Raw genomic sequence first — 19,264 nt, forward strand, 5'->3', positions numbered from 1 at the left:
AGGCTTACTTATGGCAGAAAGGGAGAGACCATCAGTGGCAGTGCTGAGCGCACTGCTGCTGAGAAACACTGGAGTCGGTGAACGATGAAGAAATCCTGCGCCATCTTTCATTTGACATAGTTGACTCATGTGTTTGTATAATAATCGACTATAACATAGATCATACCCTATAGCCCAAAAATAGTTTTTCCCATAGGCTAAATTGCAAAAGAGATGTCTGTAAATCAGCTGCCTCGGGTTCTCGCGATATGACGAGACAACGTCGGGTTCACATGTTACACGAGAATCTGGCGTATAAGGTTAGCTTCCTCCCTCCCGTTTTAGGAAAGTTTGTTTCATCCAAATACTTCCCTTTATAGGTGAGTCCCTTCAACGGTTAATGCTTCTCAGTGTGTTGGGTGAATATGTATACAGTATGTGCTCAGGGATTTTTTTAATGCGGTATGTTCGTCTATCTTGAAGCAATGATGTTAATGTTAGCTTACCTAACACCGATTAAGCTAGCCACATTAACCTCTTGCAATGCTAATGTAGCCCAGTTAGTAGTGTAGAGTAAAGGCTATCCTGTATTTAACGTTGTGTTTACCGTTACTGAGTGCTGTATGTTGTAAGTTGCAGTATGTTATCAGTAGTCTCGCTTAGCCAGACTTCCCTCCCTCTCTGCCGGAAGTAGCCTAATTATGATTTTTTTTTTTGTTATTTTAAATTGACTGACATGACGACATCATTTGTCCAGGTTCTGTTTCATGGCTGTCCATGGCCGTAATACACAACAGTCATGAAAGCTAGTAAGTCACCAGAAATGTTAGCTTAGTTGCTGCCGGTCTCTCAGCGGTCCTATTTCCAGACCCAACTTTATTGCACAAAAAGAAAGTTAGTAAGTTTTGTTCATATTTCACTAAGCCACGCATTGCCAGACCTTCCTCCACAGCGCTGGTTTATTGGCATTTCTTTAAACCAATCACAATCTTCTTGGGTGGTGCTAAGCTCCAGACGGAGCCACGGTGCCTCTGCAAAATAGCCTCGGGAAGGAACTTGTTTTGGTGGAACATGTGTACGTTCTAAAGTCGTTTTAGCGGTGCAACAGAAAACTCAGATTGGACAGATAGTCTAGCTAGCTGTCTGGATTTACCCTGCAGAGATCTGAGGAGCAGTTAACCATAGTCCTCAGAAATCCACCAGAGTTTAGAACGCCAACACTAAGGAAGCCCAAGGCAACGAATATCCGGCCTAAATGAGTGAAATCCAGCGGATTTTCCGGAGGCAACGGAGCAATCCCAGAAATGTAACGTCAAGGATATAGGCTAGACAGTAATCAGTAAGGTTATATTAGAAGTAAGCTGAGTTAGTACATTTTGTGAAATTATGTAAGGTTCCTTATGTCCAGTGGTGGAAAAAGTATTCAGATCCTTTACTTAAGTAAAAGTACCAATACCACACTGTCAAAATACTGTTACAAGTAAAAGTCTTGCATTGAAAATGTTAAAAGTATGTAAGTATCATTGGGAAAATGTATTTAAAGTAATAAAAGTAAAGTGCTCAATGCAGAAAAATCATCACATTTTATAAACTGAAAACGATTAAAACAGTAATGTATTTAATCGGCTAATCATTTCAGCTTTACTTGTTTACCGTTATATTGTTGGCTAGTAGGTGATAATGCTTGAGATGTTGATTAGTCAATACATTTCAGCTTTGCTGTGTTGCTGTCTAGAGGAAGTTTCTCACACTTCAGTTCCCAACTTCTTCCTGCTTTGTAACAGTTTTCTGTGCTGTTTCACCCCTAGAAGCACTCACTTGGCATTTTTCATTTTGCCTCCTTCACATCAAATGATAGTGATCTAATGATAGCATCAGCTGCTCTCACTTGTGTGCAAGGGTGTCATCTGTTATTATGTGACATATGGAGGGTGTTCAAATGCTTTTTGAGAACTCATTCTAAATTGATATTATATTTTTGTCACCATTTTGTAGGTAAGGCTGAACTGAAGTGAGTTCTCCTTCCTGCCAAGAAAAAAAAAGTCTGACGAAAAAGCGGATGATGTCTTCTACAATGGCTTCACTCCAAATGTCTTTGAAAGAACAAGATGAAGGATAAAGGCCAGATCAACCGATAGTAAGGTAATATAATATACAGTATATAAATAAGTATGTAACTCATTATGTGTTTTCTTGAGGCCAGTAGCAAGTTGCTCACATCAGTCTAGGGCTGCACAGTATATTGTTTTGTTATCGTCATCGCGATATCAACTGGCGAAAGGCTGCGACATATCGCGAAAGACACTCGGAGATTTTTTTTTGTGTTAGTTGAAAGAAAATATCAGTAGAAAATTACACTTTAAAATGGAACTGTCATTCTTTTTTTAGTGGAGCCTTTTATACTCAATTCAATGTTAAATTTGTTTAATAAACGAATGTTGGAAATGATTTCCTTTTCAATTATTTTAAATTCATCAAGCACATTGTTGTACTTAAGCAGAATACTGAAAGCAGCAGAACTGAGTTCGCTCTAATATTTTTTTATTTATCGCATGTAATATCGTTATCGCCATATTCAGCAACGTTATCGCGTATCGCAAATTTTCCTCATATTGTGCAGCCCTACATCAGTCATGGTCTTGTTTGTTTTTCTAATGATATTTTTTACCTTGAACTTAATGTGGTAAAGGTGGAGGAGGCCCTGATAGACGCTGCAGCAGTACAGTTATGTTTACTGCTGATCTGTGGTGCTCAGATGTGACTAAAAGTTTCTTGTAATGAAAACATTTGCTTCTCTTGATGTCATCTGCTGTAGTTATCTAGTTTAATTTTATTTACCCATGTCTGTTAGTATATTATATTAACTAATAGTGTACATCTAGATACAATTTGTTTCCCTATCGAATAGGGCTGCAAATATAGACCTGTGCTTACACACGTTACTGGTGTAACAGCATAGAAACCGAAATAACTTATTTTTTATTTATTTATAACATAAAATGTAGTTGTTGCTTAGTGTTGGACTGTTGAAAGACACAAGAGAAGACCTTGAGTTTAGTTTGGAATGCTCTTTTAGTTTGAAAAAGAGTTTTGAAACGTTTGTCATTAGTATACATATATCATTGGGTGCTCCACAATGGTGGAAGAAGTATTCACATCCTTTACTTAAAGCTACATAGTGTAAGAATTTCTCCCATCTAGCAGTGAAATTGTATATGACAACCAACTGAATATTACTTTCTAACGGCGTGGACGGCCTCCAGCTCTGCCCCCGCCCCCTACTCCCCTCCCTCCCAAGCCTCATGCACTCCTTTCCCCACGCCTGGGCCATAACGGGACGCCTGCTGCTGTTGGGGCTCCTCGACCTCTGGTGCAGCGCAGCCGTTGTGGCCGGTTACTACGCCCGCCTCCCCGTTGACTGTTTGATTCCTCTTCTGATGTGGTGAATTCTGGGGGGACGTGTGTAGTGAATGTGACAGACATAATTCACCATTATTGTTTAATGTATTATGTTGTGCATGTAATACGTTGGTTTAGGGATTGCGGTCCCTTTAAGTGTGTGGTGACGTGGGACCCAGGGGTTGGGTTGCTGGGCGGCACCATTTTCTGAATGAATTGTTTTCCCTATATAAATAAACGAGACACGCATTCGTGTGCTCTACGTGAGAAGTTGTCTCTTGCAATTTAATGCAATTTCCACACCCCTCCCATTCCGAAATTAGCTCTTAGTATCTCCATCGTTTACACGCAGCTCTTCTAGCTGTCGTGTGTTACAACTGCATGACGTGAGTTGTCTGCCAGGGAAATCACGACGTTATGCGCACAACCGTGCTATAGTTAGCCAAGCAACTATGAAACTTTGAATTTACACAAATAGGCAGAATTACCTTTTGAGAAGAAAGCAGGCAACTTCGGCGTCCCTTTTTAAAATCCTTGCTCCTCATGAGCTCTTTCCATCTTGGAAAAGCCACTCCAATATTAACTTTGGTCTTGTTGCTTTGCCTGTCGCGTTGTCGTTTTAATTCTCTTAACTTCCTTGGCGACTCCTTTACATGTCCTAAGAGAATAGGCGTGATCCTCCATTTTCAAAAGGCTTTCAAATCTGCCGGCAGTCGCTGAGTAATCTCGTGTGTATTCTGAATGGCAGATTCTACGCTTACAAGAATACTTGGATTAGTTGGTGGAAGTAATTACACATGAATGAGCACATATTTGTGAAAGAACAAAGGGGTTTTTGCTAAGAATCAACTCAAAACATTACACAATGGAGCTTTAAGTAAAAGTAATACCATACTGTAAAAATACTCTGTTACAAGTTTAAGTCCTGAATTGAAAATGTAACTTAAGTAAAAGTATGTATCATCTGGAAAATGTACTTAAAGTATTAAAGCTAAAAGTACTCAATGCAGAAACATCTTGACATTTTAGAAACTGGAAACAATCCAAACAATGGTCTAACTTCAATCATTCCAGCTGGACTTGTAGGCCGTTATATTGTTGGGGTAGTTTAATTTATAATAAAACGTCGTATTTTATAATCTACGTGTGTTTTATGTTCAACAATCTTAATTTGTAGAGTAACTAAATCTGTCAGATTAATGTAGTGGAGTAAAAAGTACAATATTTCTCTCTGAAGTGTAGCGGAGTAGAAGTAGAAAGTGGCATGAAAAGAAAAGACTCAGGTAAAGTACCTCAAATTTGTACTTAAGTACAGTACTTGAGTAAATGTAATTAGTTACATTCCACCACCGGCGCTTTCTTTACGCCGTTGAAACGTGATGAATCTTTTATTGACAGAGAGGAGAATTTGGGGATCTAAAAATGTCACAGGCCAGTGAAGGTTAAGAAACCCTGTTAAAGATCTTTAAAAGTGTCAGATCTTACGCTGTACTCCGCTTCCTGTTGGTGCTCACATTTTAAGCCTTTTATCAGCCTGCAGCAGCCATAAGGCCTCACGGCTACAGTATGTGGGACAGCAGGAGGTCTGTCCCACTTAGCCGCTGACCCAAAACACGGAGACTAGCATCAATTACAGCCGCCATATGCAAAGCACAGGTGGCACACGGGCGGCTGGAGTCTCGCTTTGTAAAAGGATGCAATTTTCTTTTGTCAAGACAAGCAATGTGGATGAGGTGATGACGCAGTGATTTTAAAATAATGCCAGGATACTTTCAAGTATTTAAAAAATAGTTTTGCCAAGAACTGCAATTTAAAGTTTTTTTTGTTGCTCACATACAGTGCCTTTTATTGTCATCCACTCTGAACCATTTTCCAGCTGCAGTGTGCTTTACCTCAGCTGCTTCACAAATGTGCTCTCGCACCATAGCCGCAAGATATACAGTAGGTTGGAAGAAACACAAATTTGGTCTTGGTTTGTTTTAGGGGTGGAACGGTACACTGAAGTCACAGTTTGGTTCATACCTTGGTTCAGACATCACGGTTCGGTTCGGTATAATGGAGGGAAAAGCATAACAAAAATGCAGAAGGCAATTTTTTGTATTGTGCATGTCTCAGGCTGTACCACCTAGTGTCATACAGTCTCCCCTGAGCTAGCTGCAACAGCCTGAAGCGTATGAAGTAAGATGTAAACAGTAAACAATAAGTAGGCTACTCCACATCATCTCCAGACTCCACCTGGAACTTGTAAACAAAATAAGACAATCAGCTAGCTAGTAGTGTGATATGGGAGACAAGCGCTGCTCTCATATGTGAATGCACAGAGCAGGGGTGTTAAAAGAGCAGCTTCTTACACAGAGCAGTTGGTGAATTGTTGCGTTAGCTTCACACGCTAACAGCGGAGGTAGCAGCAAACAGCGATGCTAATGGCGGAGCTAACAGCTAACGGCGGAGCTAACGGCGGAGCTAACGAATAACGGCGGAGCTAAAAGCGGAGCTAACAGCGGAGCAAACAGCGAAGCAAATGGGCCTGGAAGCCATTTGTGGTCGAGGCAAGAAGGGATACAGCTACAGTACATCCGTGTTTGGTTGTATATGGAAGGGACTAGTTTGCTTCGCGTGGACCAGAGTGATAGAGAAAGACATGGCTCTGGTGTGGACTTACTGGACTTGACGTGTAGGTGGAGCTCGGGAGCTTCAGAGCTAAGGCGGGGCTACAGATTAGGTGTCCCTTAGAAACGTGTATGTAACAGTAGTTCCACATTACATTAATTCATTTGCTCGCAAGTTTTATTTATTTTTATACAGTGTATTCTCCGTGTAAATTCATGAACCGAACCGAGACGCCCGTACCGTTTCGGTTCAATACGAATACAGGTACCGTTCCACCCCTAGTTTGTTTACACCAGGGGTCTCATTCATTAAAGTTTCTGATGCGCACGTTTATAGAGCTGTAATCGGGCCTTAAAAGTTAGGCCCGACAAGGCCCGAGCCTGACAGAATTTGGCCCGAGCCCGACAGAATTCGTACATTTTGATTGACAGCTTTTTAAAAGCCCGAACCCATTTACAGCCCGACATCATTACAATGTGCGCACGCACACAGCTCTTTTGCCTTTTGTCAAGAATGAGTCATTCATACACTGGCTCATTATTCTCATTATGCACATGGTCAAAAGTTTTCCACACCTCAGACTTTGCTTTCTTTGCCGGTGCAACCAAAACCTAATCGCCAGAGGCCAGCCTCCGTTTCACCTCCTCAGCATCCATATTCGCACTAATCGAAACGCATCACCTGACCGCTCATTTACCGCGCAACCCGGAGTGCAAGCCCAAGCCCGTGTAAAATGATAGAAATTAAGACCGAACCTGAACGAACCAGTTGGGTTCGGGCAAAGATCTTCGGCTCTACACGTTTGTGCTTTGAAAAGTGGTCAGAATCAGCCTCTCAGTGATTTTCTCTCTGACAAAGCAAAACTTTGTATAAAATCCCTTTTTTTTTATTATTATAAGGTATGACATTATATACAGTATATGGTAAACACTGTGTAGTATATACACTATACTATAACATCTTTACGAATGACGCCCTGTGTGTGATGATAAATAGATTTTTAACTTAAAGCAGCCATATTATGCTCATTTTCAGGTTCATAATTGTATTTTAAGGTTGTACCAGAATAGGTTTACATGGTTTAATTTTCAAAAAACACCATATTTTTGTTGTACTGCAGTGCTCTCTCTCACTGCTGCAGATCCTCTTTTCAGCTGGTCTCTGTTTTAGCTACAGAGTGAGACCTCTTTTCTTCTTCTTCTTCTGTACTATCTTTGATTGCACTGCACATGCCCAGTAGCTCAGATGTAGATCATGTCAGCTAGCTAGCTCCATAGACAGTAAAAGAAAGGCTGTTTCTACAACTTCGGTCAGTTACAAGGCAGGATTAGCTGGGAGACTTCTAAATGAGGGCGCACATGTAAGTAGTTCTTTTGTAGATTATGGTGAACTTGTGTGTGTTGTAGCAGTGCTTTGCTACTGAGAACGAGGTAGCATGCTAGCGTTAGCATGCTAGCGTTAGCATTAGCGTTAGCATGCTAACGCTACGAGCTAATGGTTGCGGTTAGCCTGCTCGTTTCGGCTTGTGACGTCACAAGCCGTGCCGATTTTGAACAGCTCACCCAGAGACCGAAGGCAGGACACATTCAGAAACCGTATCTCACTCTAAACAGCATGGATGGATTTTTTTCAAAGTTTGTATGTGTGTGGAAGCACCAGAGACACAACATAACACCCCAAATCCCAGAAAAAGTGTTTTTTTCATAATATGGGCACTTTAATGCCAGGGGCGCTGCTACAGGGAGAAAAAGGTCAGGAGGTCAAAAGTTTGAGAAGGGTGAAAAAGTCCCTCCCTCTGCACAAGAAAACTGGTCAGAATTCCCCTTCATTTACAGTGTCGTCTTTATTTGCAGGAAGCGACCCATGTCTTGTCTGGGATTCTGCCGGAGCAGACCGGTCAGTCACCTCACGGCGCCAGAGGACACAACGCAACGCCTGCTGCCTGATAAATCACGGGACAAATCAACAGAGCTCGGCTTGTGTCACATAATGATAAGAGACAGCTTTGTGAAAACCAGAGGTATGACCTACGCACTCTTATCGTCAGAAAACCACATAATTGCAGTTTTGGTGATTTCTTTTTTGCGTCTAGTGGTACTCTATCTAGCCATGCAGAGCTTTTCGATTTTGGTGCACATGCTTGGAGATATCTGCTTTTTAAATGTATGCTGCCGCCCTGTACTGGGGACAGTGGAGGCTATTTCTTCTGTAAAAAAAAAAAATGGAACTAATGGAAAGGAGTCTTTCCAGACAAGATTGTCGCTAATTTATTCCTTACTGGAGACCGCATTTAACACTCATGTGTTCACTCATGACACATATTAGCATAAACAAACAATTTAGAGCAGCCAAATAATTAAATATGATTAATTGTAGCAGAGTTTTCTGCTACTGTAACCAATAAGAACTGTGTTGATCCCACTACATAGATATTATTATATCCCGGCTTGGTTTGCTGTAATCAATATTCTTCCAAATATGCAATACAATTTACAGAATGTTTTCAGTGCTGCACTAATCAATACTCTTTAGTTAACACAATGGGTGAAATGACTAATGTAATGCTAAAAGAGACCCTGAGCTCTGTAGAGCTGTTCAGTCTATCCAGCTCTTTCCTGCTGTAGCACGTAGATGTTTTCTCTCTGATAAAACTACCTGTCCAACACCAAATGGCTGACACAGCTGCGCGCATTTAGCTGATAGAGCAAAACGGAGCGAAATTTGGACTTTGTTAGGATCATGTCGCTCCATGTCTGCTGGATGTGTAAATTTGCAACTGTTCACTGACACATCGGCCATAACAACTTGTGTTTCTAAGTGGCCAAACAAGTTATGAATTAATTAATTATACACCCATTTACATGTATGTTTTTTTTTTTTTTTTATGATACATTTTTTATTGTTTTTATATTTTTGAACATAGAGAACAGACAAACACAACTGAACAAGAACAACAACCCTCTCCCACCCCCCACCCTCTGCGGTCTTGAGAAAAGAAAAACAAACAAACAAAAAACAAGAACAGAAATCACACCTTGCCTAGTCGCTTTCCTCTAATTCTTGTGGTGCTGAGGTCATTAGGACTAATACTTGTGCTGCTGCACCTTTCCATAAGTCTATAGTTGATGATTTGGCCTAGCCAAATTTTCTTCTGTCTCCCAAGCAGGTGTAATTTAGAGTCATCATTAAGTAACAAAACAATCGGGTCAGCAGGAATTCGACATCCTATCACATCAGATATTATTGATGTTGTTTTATTCCAAAACTCATGCACCTGTTCACACTCCCAGACCATGTGCAAGAAAGTTCCAGTTTGTTAAGGTTGGCAGAACGTGCAATAGGGAGTAGGAATGGCTTTAGAGACGTATCTCTTCTGAGGTGTCCAATATGTCCTATGACATATGTTGAAGTGGCTCTGCTGGTGATTTGGGTTCTTGGAACAGTGGGAAACGTTGTCCCAAACTGTCTCCCAATTAATTACATTCCCCTCCGGGCTCAGCTCTCGCTCCCATTTCTTTACTATTGGGAGTTCTCCTACGGATACTTGCATCAGTTTAGCATAAATCCTGGACACTAATCCTCTCAGCGGAGAATCAACAAGCCATTTAATGATTGGGTGCATCTCAAGACTGTTCCCCCATGGTACTCCATAACATTTTAGGGCTGATCTTAAGCGAAGATAAAGGAAGAAGGATGTCCTAGGGACCTCAAAGCTAGCTCTCAGGTCTTCAAAACTTAACATACCTTCATCATTGAATAGCTGGTCTAGAGTATAAATGCGTCCGTCACTCCACTGGTTATAAACAAAGGGTTTGTTACCAGACATTAAGTGTATGTTGCGCCAAATTGGGGTGTTCAAATGCAACTTATTGGTGTAGCGTAGTTGCTCCTCGACCTGTTTAAAGTTGGTCAATGTGTTGGTGATAATAGGGCCATAGGCTAGCATACACTTTTTTTGGGCACACACCTGTAAAGGCAAGGTATTGCAGTCTTAGACTTCCAGTGAGGTTTTGCTCTATTTCTCTCCATGGGACTGTAGATGAGGGGTCCATCCACACTCTGAGGGCCCGTAGCTGAAAAGCTCTGTTGTACACTTTGAGGTTGGGGAGGGCCAGGCCTCCCGTGTTTGTGGTACGTTGCAGGGTAGAGTATTTTAGCCTAGATTGTTTATTATTCCAAATATACTACCAAATTACGGTATCAAGTTTCTTCCCGAAATTTATCGGTGGGGGTAAGGGGATCATTGTGCTTAAGAAATTCACACGAGGAACTATGTTCATTTTAACGACAGAAATCCTGGACCGTAGTGATGCCGGCAGCGCAGACCAATTAGTCAGATCCCTTTGAACACTACTTAGTATAGTTTCATAGTTGTCCTGGACAACTCGCTGTAGCGATGCGTGAATGGGGATGCCAAAATATGTAATTTTTCTTTGGGTTGGTATTGTATCACTAATAGCTGATGTCACCTGTCCGTTGTTCAACAGAAGAAGATTAGATTTATTCCAGTTGATTTTATGGCCGGAGATTGAGCCAAGTTCGTTAAAGATCTTAAGAACTTTTGGGACAGAGTCCTCAAGGTCAGAGATGTACAGCAAAACATCATCTGCAAATAACGATATTGAGTTGTTATTGGATTTAATCTGGACATTACATATTTTATTTTGCCTTATGGCTTGGGCTAACGGTTCAAGAGAGATCGCAAACAGCGTGGGAGATAACGGGCATCCCTGTCACGAGCCCCGTGCGACGGGAATGGCTGTGAATGCAGGCCATTGGTTGAGACTATGGCCGTGGGATTCGCATATAAAGTACGTACCATGTGAATGAATTTGGCTGCCAAACCAAGTCTCTCCATCACTTGCCATAAGTAGTTCCACTCTAGGCGGTCAAAAGCCTTTTGCGTGTCCAGCGATAAAACTGCTGCCGTTGTTGGAAGGTTTTTGGCTTCTTCTATTACGTGGAATAATCTGCGTATATTGTCTGCAGCGTGACGCTTTGGTATAAACCCTGATTGGTCGGGGTGGACTAGTTTCTCAATTAAGCGTTCTAGGCGTAGTGCCAAGACTTTGGAATAGAGCTTAATAACCGTCCCAATGAGGCTGATGGGCCTATAGTTTGAGCACTCCTTGGATCTTTGCCCTTTCTGTGTATGACCGAAATTAGTGCAGTGTTGGTTTGTTGATGAAAGGTGCCCCTCTCTATGGCCGAGGTTAAAGTTTGTAAGATGGTAGGTCCTAGTATGTCAAAGTATTGTAGCAGAAGTTCTGATGGAATTCCGCCCAACCCCGGTGTTTTCCATTTCTTAGCTGTTTTTAACGCTGCTTTAAGTTCCTCTAACATTATAGGTTGACCCAGTTGTTCTGCCTCCTCTGGGTCAAGAAGAGGCAGGTTTAGCTCTTTCCGGAACTTTTGGCACTGTGTCGGATCCGGATTGCAGGAGAATTCATACAACTTTGAATAAAAGGATTGGAAAGTGGCGGTGACATCTTTAGGATTCGTTGAGATACCTCGGTCTGTGCGGATGCTGTTGATAGTACTCTGGATTCGCTTTGTTTTAATTTCAGAGCCAGCAATTTGCTTGGTTTGCAACCATTAAAATGTTAATTTTGCCTCACTCTGTGCATTATGAATTCAGCTCTCCTTCTTAGCAAATCATTTAGCTCTGCTCGATTTGTGACTAAAAGAGTGTGTAGATTTAGAAAAACACGTCTTTAGAGACTGTTCTAACGATTTACGTTCTTCCAACTCCGTAATCGTTGCCTCTCTCTTTTTCTTCAAATTGACTGCAAAGGAAGATGTGAAATCTATAATAAATCCTTTAGTGCAGGGATTAAAGTGAAAAAAAAATCTTTTGACTGAACTTTTTTTCAGGCCAAGTCATAAGCTGTTCACATCTACCTATACAGATAGCACCCCTTTTGCAATCGCGCCCTATTAGTTTTTAATGTACAACATTCTGGGTATTGTGCTACAAATTATTTTATGTTAACACGCTCAGTCAAAACCTTCCGTCCCAAATTGTGAAAGATTGTGGACATGTCTTAACAGACGGGATAATAAATTGCATTCGGTACAGTTTTTACAGGGTATCCCCAGGATTCTTCAAGTTAAATTTAAGACTTTTTAAGACCTTTTTAATACCACCTAGGATGAAATGTAATGCCAACTTCACAGCCATATAATGAAAAATCAGTGTGGATTTTAGGCCTGAGAAAAGAATGATTTACCAGGTAATGTCACCTGAGTAATAAAACATTTTATTATAATACTCAATAATCATATTTAGTTCACAGTAGGTTTGTAAGGCGTGTTTGTACTCTAATTACATCAAATAATAAAGTATTTGTTGCATGAATCGCTCTTATGCTATGAAATGTCCTGTTATGCATCTAAAGGCTGCTTAATAGCAGCGGGAATAAAGAGTTGGGCTCCGGGGTTTTTTTTCTCACCCCGGTGATCGGCACATCTGGGTCAGGGCTCAACATTAACTTTTTGAGGCACTTGTCCTTTGGACAAGTACATTTACGTTTCACTTGTCCATGCACAAAAGTCACTTGTCCGGGTAAAGATTTATCTTTTTTTTTTTTTTTTTTTTGTGTTTTGCTAATGCAGAACAAACCGTTGAAGGCATCCAAACACTATCAACATTAATAAAATTCAGTTGAAACAGTAGAAACAAACATGTCCCGTATCGGTAAAATAGACGTAATGAATGGCACATAATGTAAAGTAACATGGCATTTTATTTTGTTGAGTTTTAACTTGTCCAGTGGGGCAAGTAAATTTCTCTTCCACTTACCCTACAAAAAAATGCACTTGTCCCGGACAAGCGGACAAGCCTTAATGTCGAGCCCTGTGGGTGATACCGTCAAACGTGCGTTAGCTGATCAGGAACCGGCAGACAGGTCTTCCAGCTCCCCCGTTTCATTAGCGCTCGACTGACTCGCACGCCGATCCGCTTGTTGCGCTAACCTCAGCCACATTGCTCTCAGCCTCGTCCGCCAGCTGGTTCGCATCTCTGGCCAGACCTTCAGACACAAAGCATTTATTTAGGACGTTACGGTATTTATTTCATCCTACGAAAGGACAAGACATAATTTAAGAAATTTGTAAACGAAATGTACAACTTCGTGAACATTAGTCAAGACTTTTAAGGCCTTTTTTTTAGAATATTGAATTTATGACTTTTTTAAGACTTAAGACCCCGCGGGAACCCTGTTATAGTGCATCGTTTTACACATAACGTGTACATGTGTACACCCCACACACACACACACACACACACACACACACACACACACACACACACACACACATATACACACACACACACACACACACACACACACATTTTTTTCTCATCGGATCTGCATCGATCTCAGATATGGCATTTCTAAAATCAAATTGACGGAAATCTGTCGTAGCGCCGGAGAACTTTAATCCCCGTTAGTGGCTTGCCAGATGTACGCCGAGTCCGAAACTGAGTCATTATTGATTGATATAAACTCCGCTAGCTTGGCTCTAAACTCTGTATCAAAAGCTGTGTTTTGGAGAAGGGAATTGTTAAATTGCCATCTCCTAGATCTTTCTCCTAACATATCACAACAGAATGTGGTTATCAGCGCATTGTGGTCAGACAGAATTGCTGGTTCTATTGCTGTCGTGTGGAACATTGCCTTAAGCTCACTGGAGCACAAAATATAATCAATGCGGGAATGGGTGAGGTAACGTGTGGAAAAAAAGGTGTAATCCTTGCTAGTAGGATTGTGCATCCTCCATATGTCTGTAAGATGGTGGGATTCCACAACTGCTTTAAACATGTCCGATATGCGTTTTTGGGCTTTTGTGTGATTGACCCCTGATCTATCCTGGTTTAAATTTAGTACCGCATTCATGTCTCCCCCTATGATTAGTGAATATTCATTGAGAGAGAGCAATTCATTGGTTAAGAAACTTTCATCATATGTAGCCGGTGCATATACCGAGACAAAGGCTATTTTCCTACTCCTTATCGTGGTCCTGCCTGAAGAGTCTTTACTGCTTTTGTCTACGGTAAGTGCGGATTTCCGCGACAGCAACAAGATGGAGCCCTTGGTTTTGGTGTCGTCACCAGATGAGGCAGCAACCTTAAAGTATTTATTTTGTAGACAATTTACATCTTTTACGTATGTGTGACTCCTGTATAAGTGCCACGTCTATGTTTTTCCTTCTTAAATAATCCAGGAATTTAGCTCGTTTGATCGGCACGTTTAGCCCCCTGATATTAACTGAAAGGATTGAAAGTTCAGCTATCTTCAAAATTGAAACGCACACGTGTCTTGAGTACCCTACCGGATTTTCTGTAGCAAAGGGTGAACTGTTAGCTCTGAGCAAGGTGTGACAAAAACATAAAAAGTAAAATAAATCCCCTAACCCTCTGAGACCACAGACCCCCTCCCTTATTTGTAAGATGCATGACCACATCAAGCGCAGTTTGCGCAAAACTCCAGCTCAAAACTACACCTCGTGTCTTAAGTCACAGGTTAATTGAAACAGGTCTAGTGAATTCTTATGTTAAACATGAACAATATTATAAACCCCTTCAAACAATTTCTGCACTAAGCTGTGTGAAAAACAGACCAATCTAGTTGGACCAATAAGCAGACTATGAGCTGAACGGACCGTATCCCTCATGTTCTTTCAGTCTAGCTTAACTGTTAACAAACAAACTGTAAGCTGACCAGGCAGCATTTATCATGTATTTTCAGTCTGGTTAAGTGTACCTTTTAAAGCTCGGCTCTGAAACTTACATACAGTATCCTTACGATTACCAGCCAGTATTTGTCATGTATTTTCAGTCTGGTTAAGTATCCCTTTAAGCTTAGTTACAAACTTTCTTAGCGCATCCTCAGGATTCATCACGTTCCCTTTTTTTTCCAGCCCGATTAAGTGTCCTCAAAAATATAGATTGTAGACTGAGTAGCCAGCATTCATCATTCCTTAACAGTTTGGTTAGAAGTCCCTCCAACGGTTGGTTTCAAAACTTACACACAGCGTCCTCCAGTCAAACTCGGTACAGTGGCCCAAATACCGTTAGTCCACAGGTCCCGAGTCCTCCAGTCGCGGCCCCCGGTATCGAATCAAAGTCTCACGGTTGCTCTCTGGTTCCTTGCGGCGCGGGACGGTGCATGTATGTAGCGCGTCTTCCTCCTCTTCTAATTCCAGCCAGAAAACACTCTGCTCCGCAGCTGTAGTGAAGGCGAGCTCTCTACCCCCGCGGGTCGCTCCGAGGGCAGCGTGGCAGATGAACGAGTCCAAGTTGCGTGCAGTGCTAGCTCGCGTTGCATCCCCTCAGGCGTCCAAAGCTGGATCTTGAGTGTGACGCAGTCAGATTGGTCCAGCTCACATACCGTGCTTTCCTGCATCTCAGGTTCTGCCCCGATGTGTTGCTGTGAGGCTTTCATTTCGGCCAGCACTCCCTTCACTCCGCTACGTATCACTGATTTAAGCGCACTTAGCCGCTTCTCCAAGACCCGGTCGATTAATTCCTCCATATTAGAGAGCGTGTTCACATTAGCCACCACTCCATTAGCAGCAGACATGCTAGCAAACTTCTCCGAACGAGTAGACAGCCCAGGCGACAACGAGACCCGCTCTTTCGTGCCTAACTGTATGTACACACCACCGCCGACTTGATCTTCTAAAGATACCGGAAGTCATTCATTTTAAATGGAAGCTGGCTTCTCTCAGCTGCAAGGATCGTCAAATCTGTCGGCGTCGCGTTTTGGGCGTTTTGGGCGTTTTGAGCGACCAGAGCGTCAATCAGAAAATTGAAAGTAGGTCAACTTTATGGTAATGAGCTATGACGCGGTTCAGCAGCAAGCAGCGGCAACCAATCGGAATATAGACGTCCTTCACGCTGGCTGATTCCAGAGAAACATACGATGTAAACTTTCGTTCCTACCAAAACATTAGTTCCGAGAAAAAGGAGGAAAAGCTCATCATCGCCGTTGCTGGGTTGTCTATCATTTATGATATTTGCGTATAGGGACCAGTTAACGTTACCTGCCGGTCACATGGTCTCTAAACAGTCCGCTCACGGTGAAGTCCTGCACGGATCAACAGCTGGTGGCTGCTCGCTCTGCCTGCATTCTGCTGCGGTTCAGCGGCTAACGAGCGAGCTAACTGCTAACAGACACCGCTGCGACCAACAACCAATACAAATTCTTTGTATGTATCATTATATATGTAATTTATAAAAGGTTTCTAGTGTCAATGTATTGGCCGTGCAGTGGCTGCTTGTGCTTTTTCCATGATCGAACATAGAATGCTGCTACGTCAGAGCGGCCAAAGCGTCAAACAGCTTCCCCGTATTTTTTGACAAGCGTCCTTGACCCGTCGGCCAGAGCTTCTTTGCAGCTCAAGTCGGCGGCGGTATGTACGTACAGTAAAGGCGTTTCACAGAGTCACCGTGACAACAGACAAAACGATTTGGCGTCGAAGAAAAAGTAATAGACCTGGTTATTTAATGAAATACGGAGGCGAGTGTAGGAGCTCAGTTTCTTACAACCATAGCGGCCGCCGGTCACGTGCTTCTCCTTACATGTATGTTTGAGACAAGTAAAATTGCAGGAAAATAGCGATATTGAGGGATAAAATGTATAGAGGTGAGATGGTAGGTAAAACAAAACAGAGTTTCAGTGGAAACTAGGGCTCCGAAGTAAATCCAAATTTTAATCGCGATTACGATTTTGGCTCCTAATGATCACAAAAAAGAGACTATTTTGCACATTACGTTTTGCAAGTAAACTCTTGTTTTGTCTTGTGTTTTGAATGAAAAAATGATGTTCAAACAGCAAACGTATTAAGGAAAATGTCACTGTTAATTTGTATAACTGTTTAATTCAATAATTGCAACATCTTTCCAAAAGACTGAGTAATTGCGATTTTAGTATTGACCAAAATAATCGTGATTATGAGTTTTTCCATAATCGAGCAGGCCTATTGGAAACTGCTGTACGTACTTAACAGATGCCTCAGAGCTTTTGTATCAACAGTAAGATCACTAGAAAGTCTTTCCAAAGAAAAAAATGTTTATTGTATTTGGATGGCAGCAGCAATCTCAGAGAATGACAAAACCTTGGCAAATAAAACCCAAAATATCTCCATGTCTCAGTACCAGAAGATAGGTCCTTAAAACCCTGTTAAACCCATTTGGGCTCTCATTTCAAAACAACACGGACATCAGTGAGGAAGAATTAACAATATTAGGAGCTTAGTTTTAGGTCCAACTTAAGCTAGAATGTGTCATTTTTATCTGGTCTGCTTGTAGCTCAGAGCAACACGTTTTCTGTCTCGGTGTTGAAGTCGGCACATGTTGTGTAATTTCATAATGCAATGAAACAAATGGGCGTTTCTTCAGATAATTGATTTCAATGGCAGTATTGAAGATGACACATTCCTCGTTGGGAGCCTCTGCAGCTAACCAACCTCGATCTCAACACTTTTCATAGACGTGTCTGCTTCACAGAGCAAAGCTGCGCTTTCACAGTACATATTGTAAATCTTCTGGAGCGGGCCAACACGGGTAACCACCTTCATCTCACAAGTCCCTCGAAAGACATATGCATCCGGTTATGCATCAAAACCCACACCATCTGTTTTCCCACCAGTCCTTGCGCAGCGGCAGAGCACGATTGGTCACAAACTTGGAGATATCTATTTTCTCTGCGGCAAAGTCCACACACAGTTAAAAAATATAGACTTGTTTCCATCTTTTGGCGTCACCAAAACCATGTTTTTTATGTTCCTTAAGAGGAACAAACCCAAATGTTTGTCAAGCCCTAACACTTAAAGCTAAATGAATGAATATATGAGGAGTCCCCTTTCAAAGCGAGGTAATCACCATTTTCGAAAAGTGACATCTACTCATACAAAATGCTTTTAGAGCTTTTAAAATTAAAACAATATACAATACGCTAAAAGCTAATAAGTAATATAGTTCCTTGTTTGACAAAATAAAACACTTTGAAAGACTTTGGGAGATCTTATTTGAATGTTAAATTTCAATACATTTTTTTTCTATATATATTCTTTATTTGGAAATGAGCTGTTTATCCTGCAACTTAAAACACAACAGTCAAAGAATTTAATTGCGATTTGACTCGATAATGTACTTCCATCTAACATTCTCGGTAACAAAATTACATCTTAATTAAACAAAATTAACAAAATGTGGGATCAAAATAAAGAACAAGAAGTAGAGTGCTGCATGTGGACAAACACACATCCACCTTAAATTTCGTGTAACACTTTATCACAGTTTATCTGAGACAAAAGTCTTAACATGTAATATTTTTTCTTTAACATCAAGAAGTGTTCAGGGACAAAAGATTTTTTATTTATTTTTTTTAGAGTTTTTCCCACACTGCATCTTCAGTGTCTCTTCACTGTACACCTGAGCCCACGGGCCCTTCTGTAGCTTGGACGTTATTTTCGTATGAGCAAAGTCTGCATGTGTGTTGTGTAAGAGTTTATTTGGGCAGGCGTGAAGCAAGAAATGAGGTGTGTACTTCCTGGTTCCCCCCCTCCCCCCCTCCCCTGTGTTCTTCTCTTCTTAAGGGCTGCACAACACATCTGCTCTGAGTCATGATTTACAAAAAGAGATAAAGTGTGATTCTTGAGACAGTCGACCCTTTTCCCCACTATCATTTGACACATAGAATGGCTGTTTCTTTCTCTCTCACACACACCAACCCCTCCCCCCAGGTCTGGAGTTTTGTCAGTGGAGGCCAGGTGAGCGAGGCCTCTTATTGGTCGGAGAGCAGCAGCAGGAGCAGCCACCCGAGGCCCAGCAGCAGGGACAGGCGGAGAGGTTCGACTCCGCGGTCCGACAGGCCCGGAGAGGGAAGAGCGGAGTCTCCCTCGTCGCCCCACAATCTGTCGTTCTCGTTTGCCTTGAAGAAAACAGACACGCGTCATGATTAGTCATCACAAATTCTGTTATCTGCGTCCAGATTTCACACCGGAACGTCTTCTCGGCGCAGGCGGCAACTCGGATTTCAGGAGCAAGTACGTAACGGCCAAGCGATCGCGAGGACATTGCTACTTATCGGCCAGATGCAATTTCACAACAAGAGATGCTTTTCTCTGCAAACGGCTCCATCTCTAGATTCTTCTTCTGTCTTCATCCTTCACACTTAAACCCAAGCATCACCAGTAACAACATAGTATATAATGACCGTTTAATGAAATTTCGCTTGATTTCCGGTTTCACCCGTCTAGCGTACCGAGG

The 19,264-nt window shown here is 41.8% G+C and overlaps 1 protein-coding gene and 1 long non-coding RNA gene across 4 annotated transcripts in view; one reads left to right on the top strand and one right to left on the bottom strand.

The window, feature by feature from the left end:
- Positions 1 to 133: 133 nt before the first annotated feature.
- On the top strand, positions 134 to 18,814 carry LOC116057465. 2 transcript variants are annotated; one of them, XR_004106827.1, is made up of 4 exons: positions 134 to 359; positions 1,975 to 2,121; positions 7,842 to 8,008; positions 18,739 to 18,814. It is a non-coding gene; the product is annotated as an uncharacterized LOC116057465 (long non-coding RNA). The 2 variants fall into 2 exon arrangements; XR_004106828.2 differs by lacking the exon at positions 7,842 to 8,008 and having other exon boundaries at positions 147 to 359; positions 18,739 to 18,775.
- The window catches only part of gfra4a (GDNF family receptor alpha 4a), a 200,011-nt gene continuing 197,789 nt past the window's right edge, over positions 17,043 to 19,264 (bottom strand). The window contains exons 8-9 of one of the 2 annotated variants that reach the window (XR_004106825.2): positions 18,603 to 18,926; positions 17,043 to 18,557 (exon numbers count right to left, since the gene is read on the bottom strand). Coding sequence is in view for 1 of the 2 variants with exons in the window: in XM_031309940.2 (XP_031165800.1) it covers positions 18,780 to 18,926 (147 nt within the window). In the remaining variant the exon portion in view is untranslated. The other variant, XM_031309940.2, reaches the window with a different exon arrangement.

This window comes from Sander lucioperca, chromosome 18 (genome assembly GCF_008315115.2).
Source record: "Sander lucioperca isolate FBNREF2018 chromosome 18, SLUC_FBN_1.2, whole genome shotgun sequence".
Lineage (NCBI taxonomy): Eukaryota > Metazoa > Chordata > Actinopteri > Perciformes > Percidae > Sander > Sander lucioperca.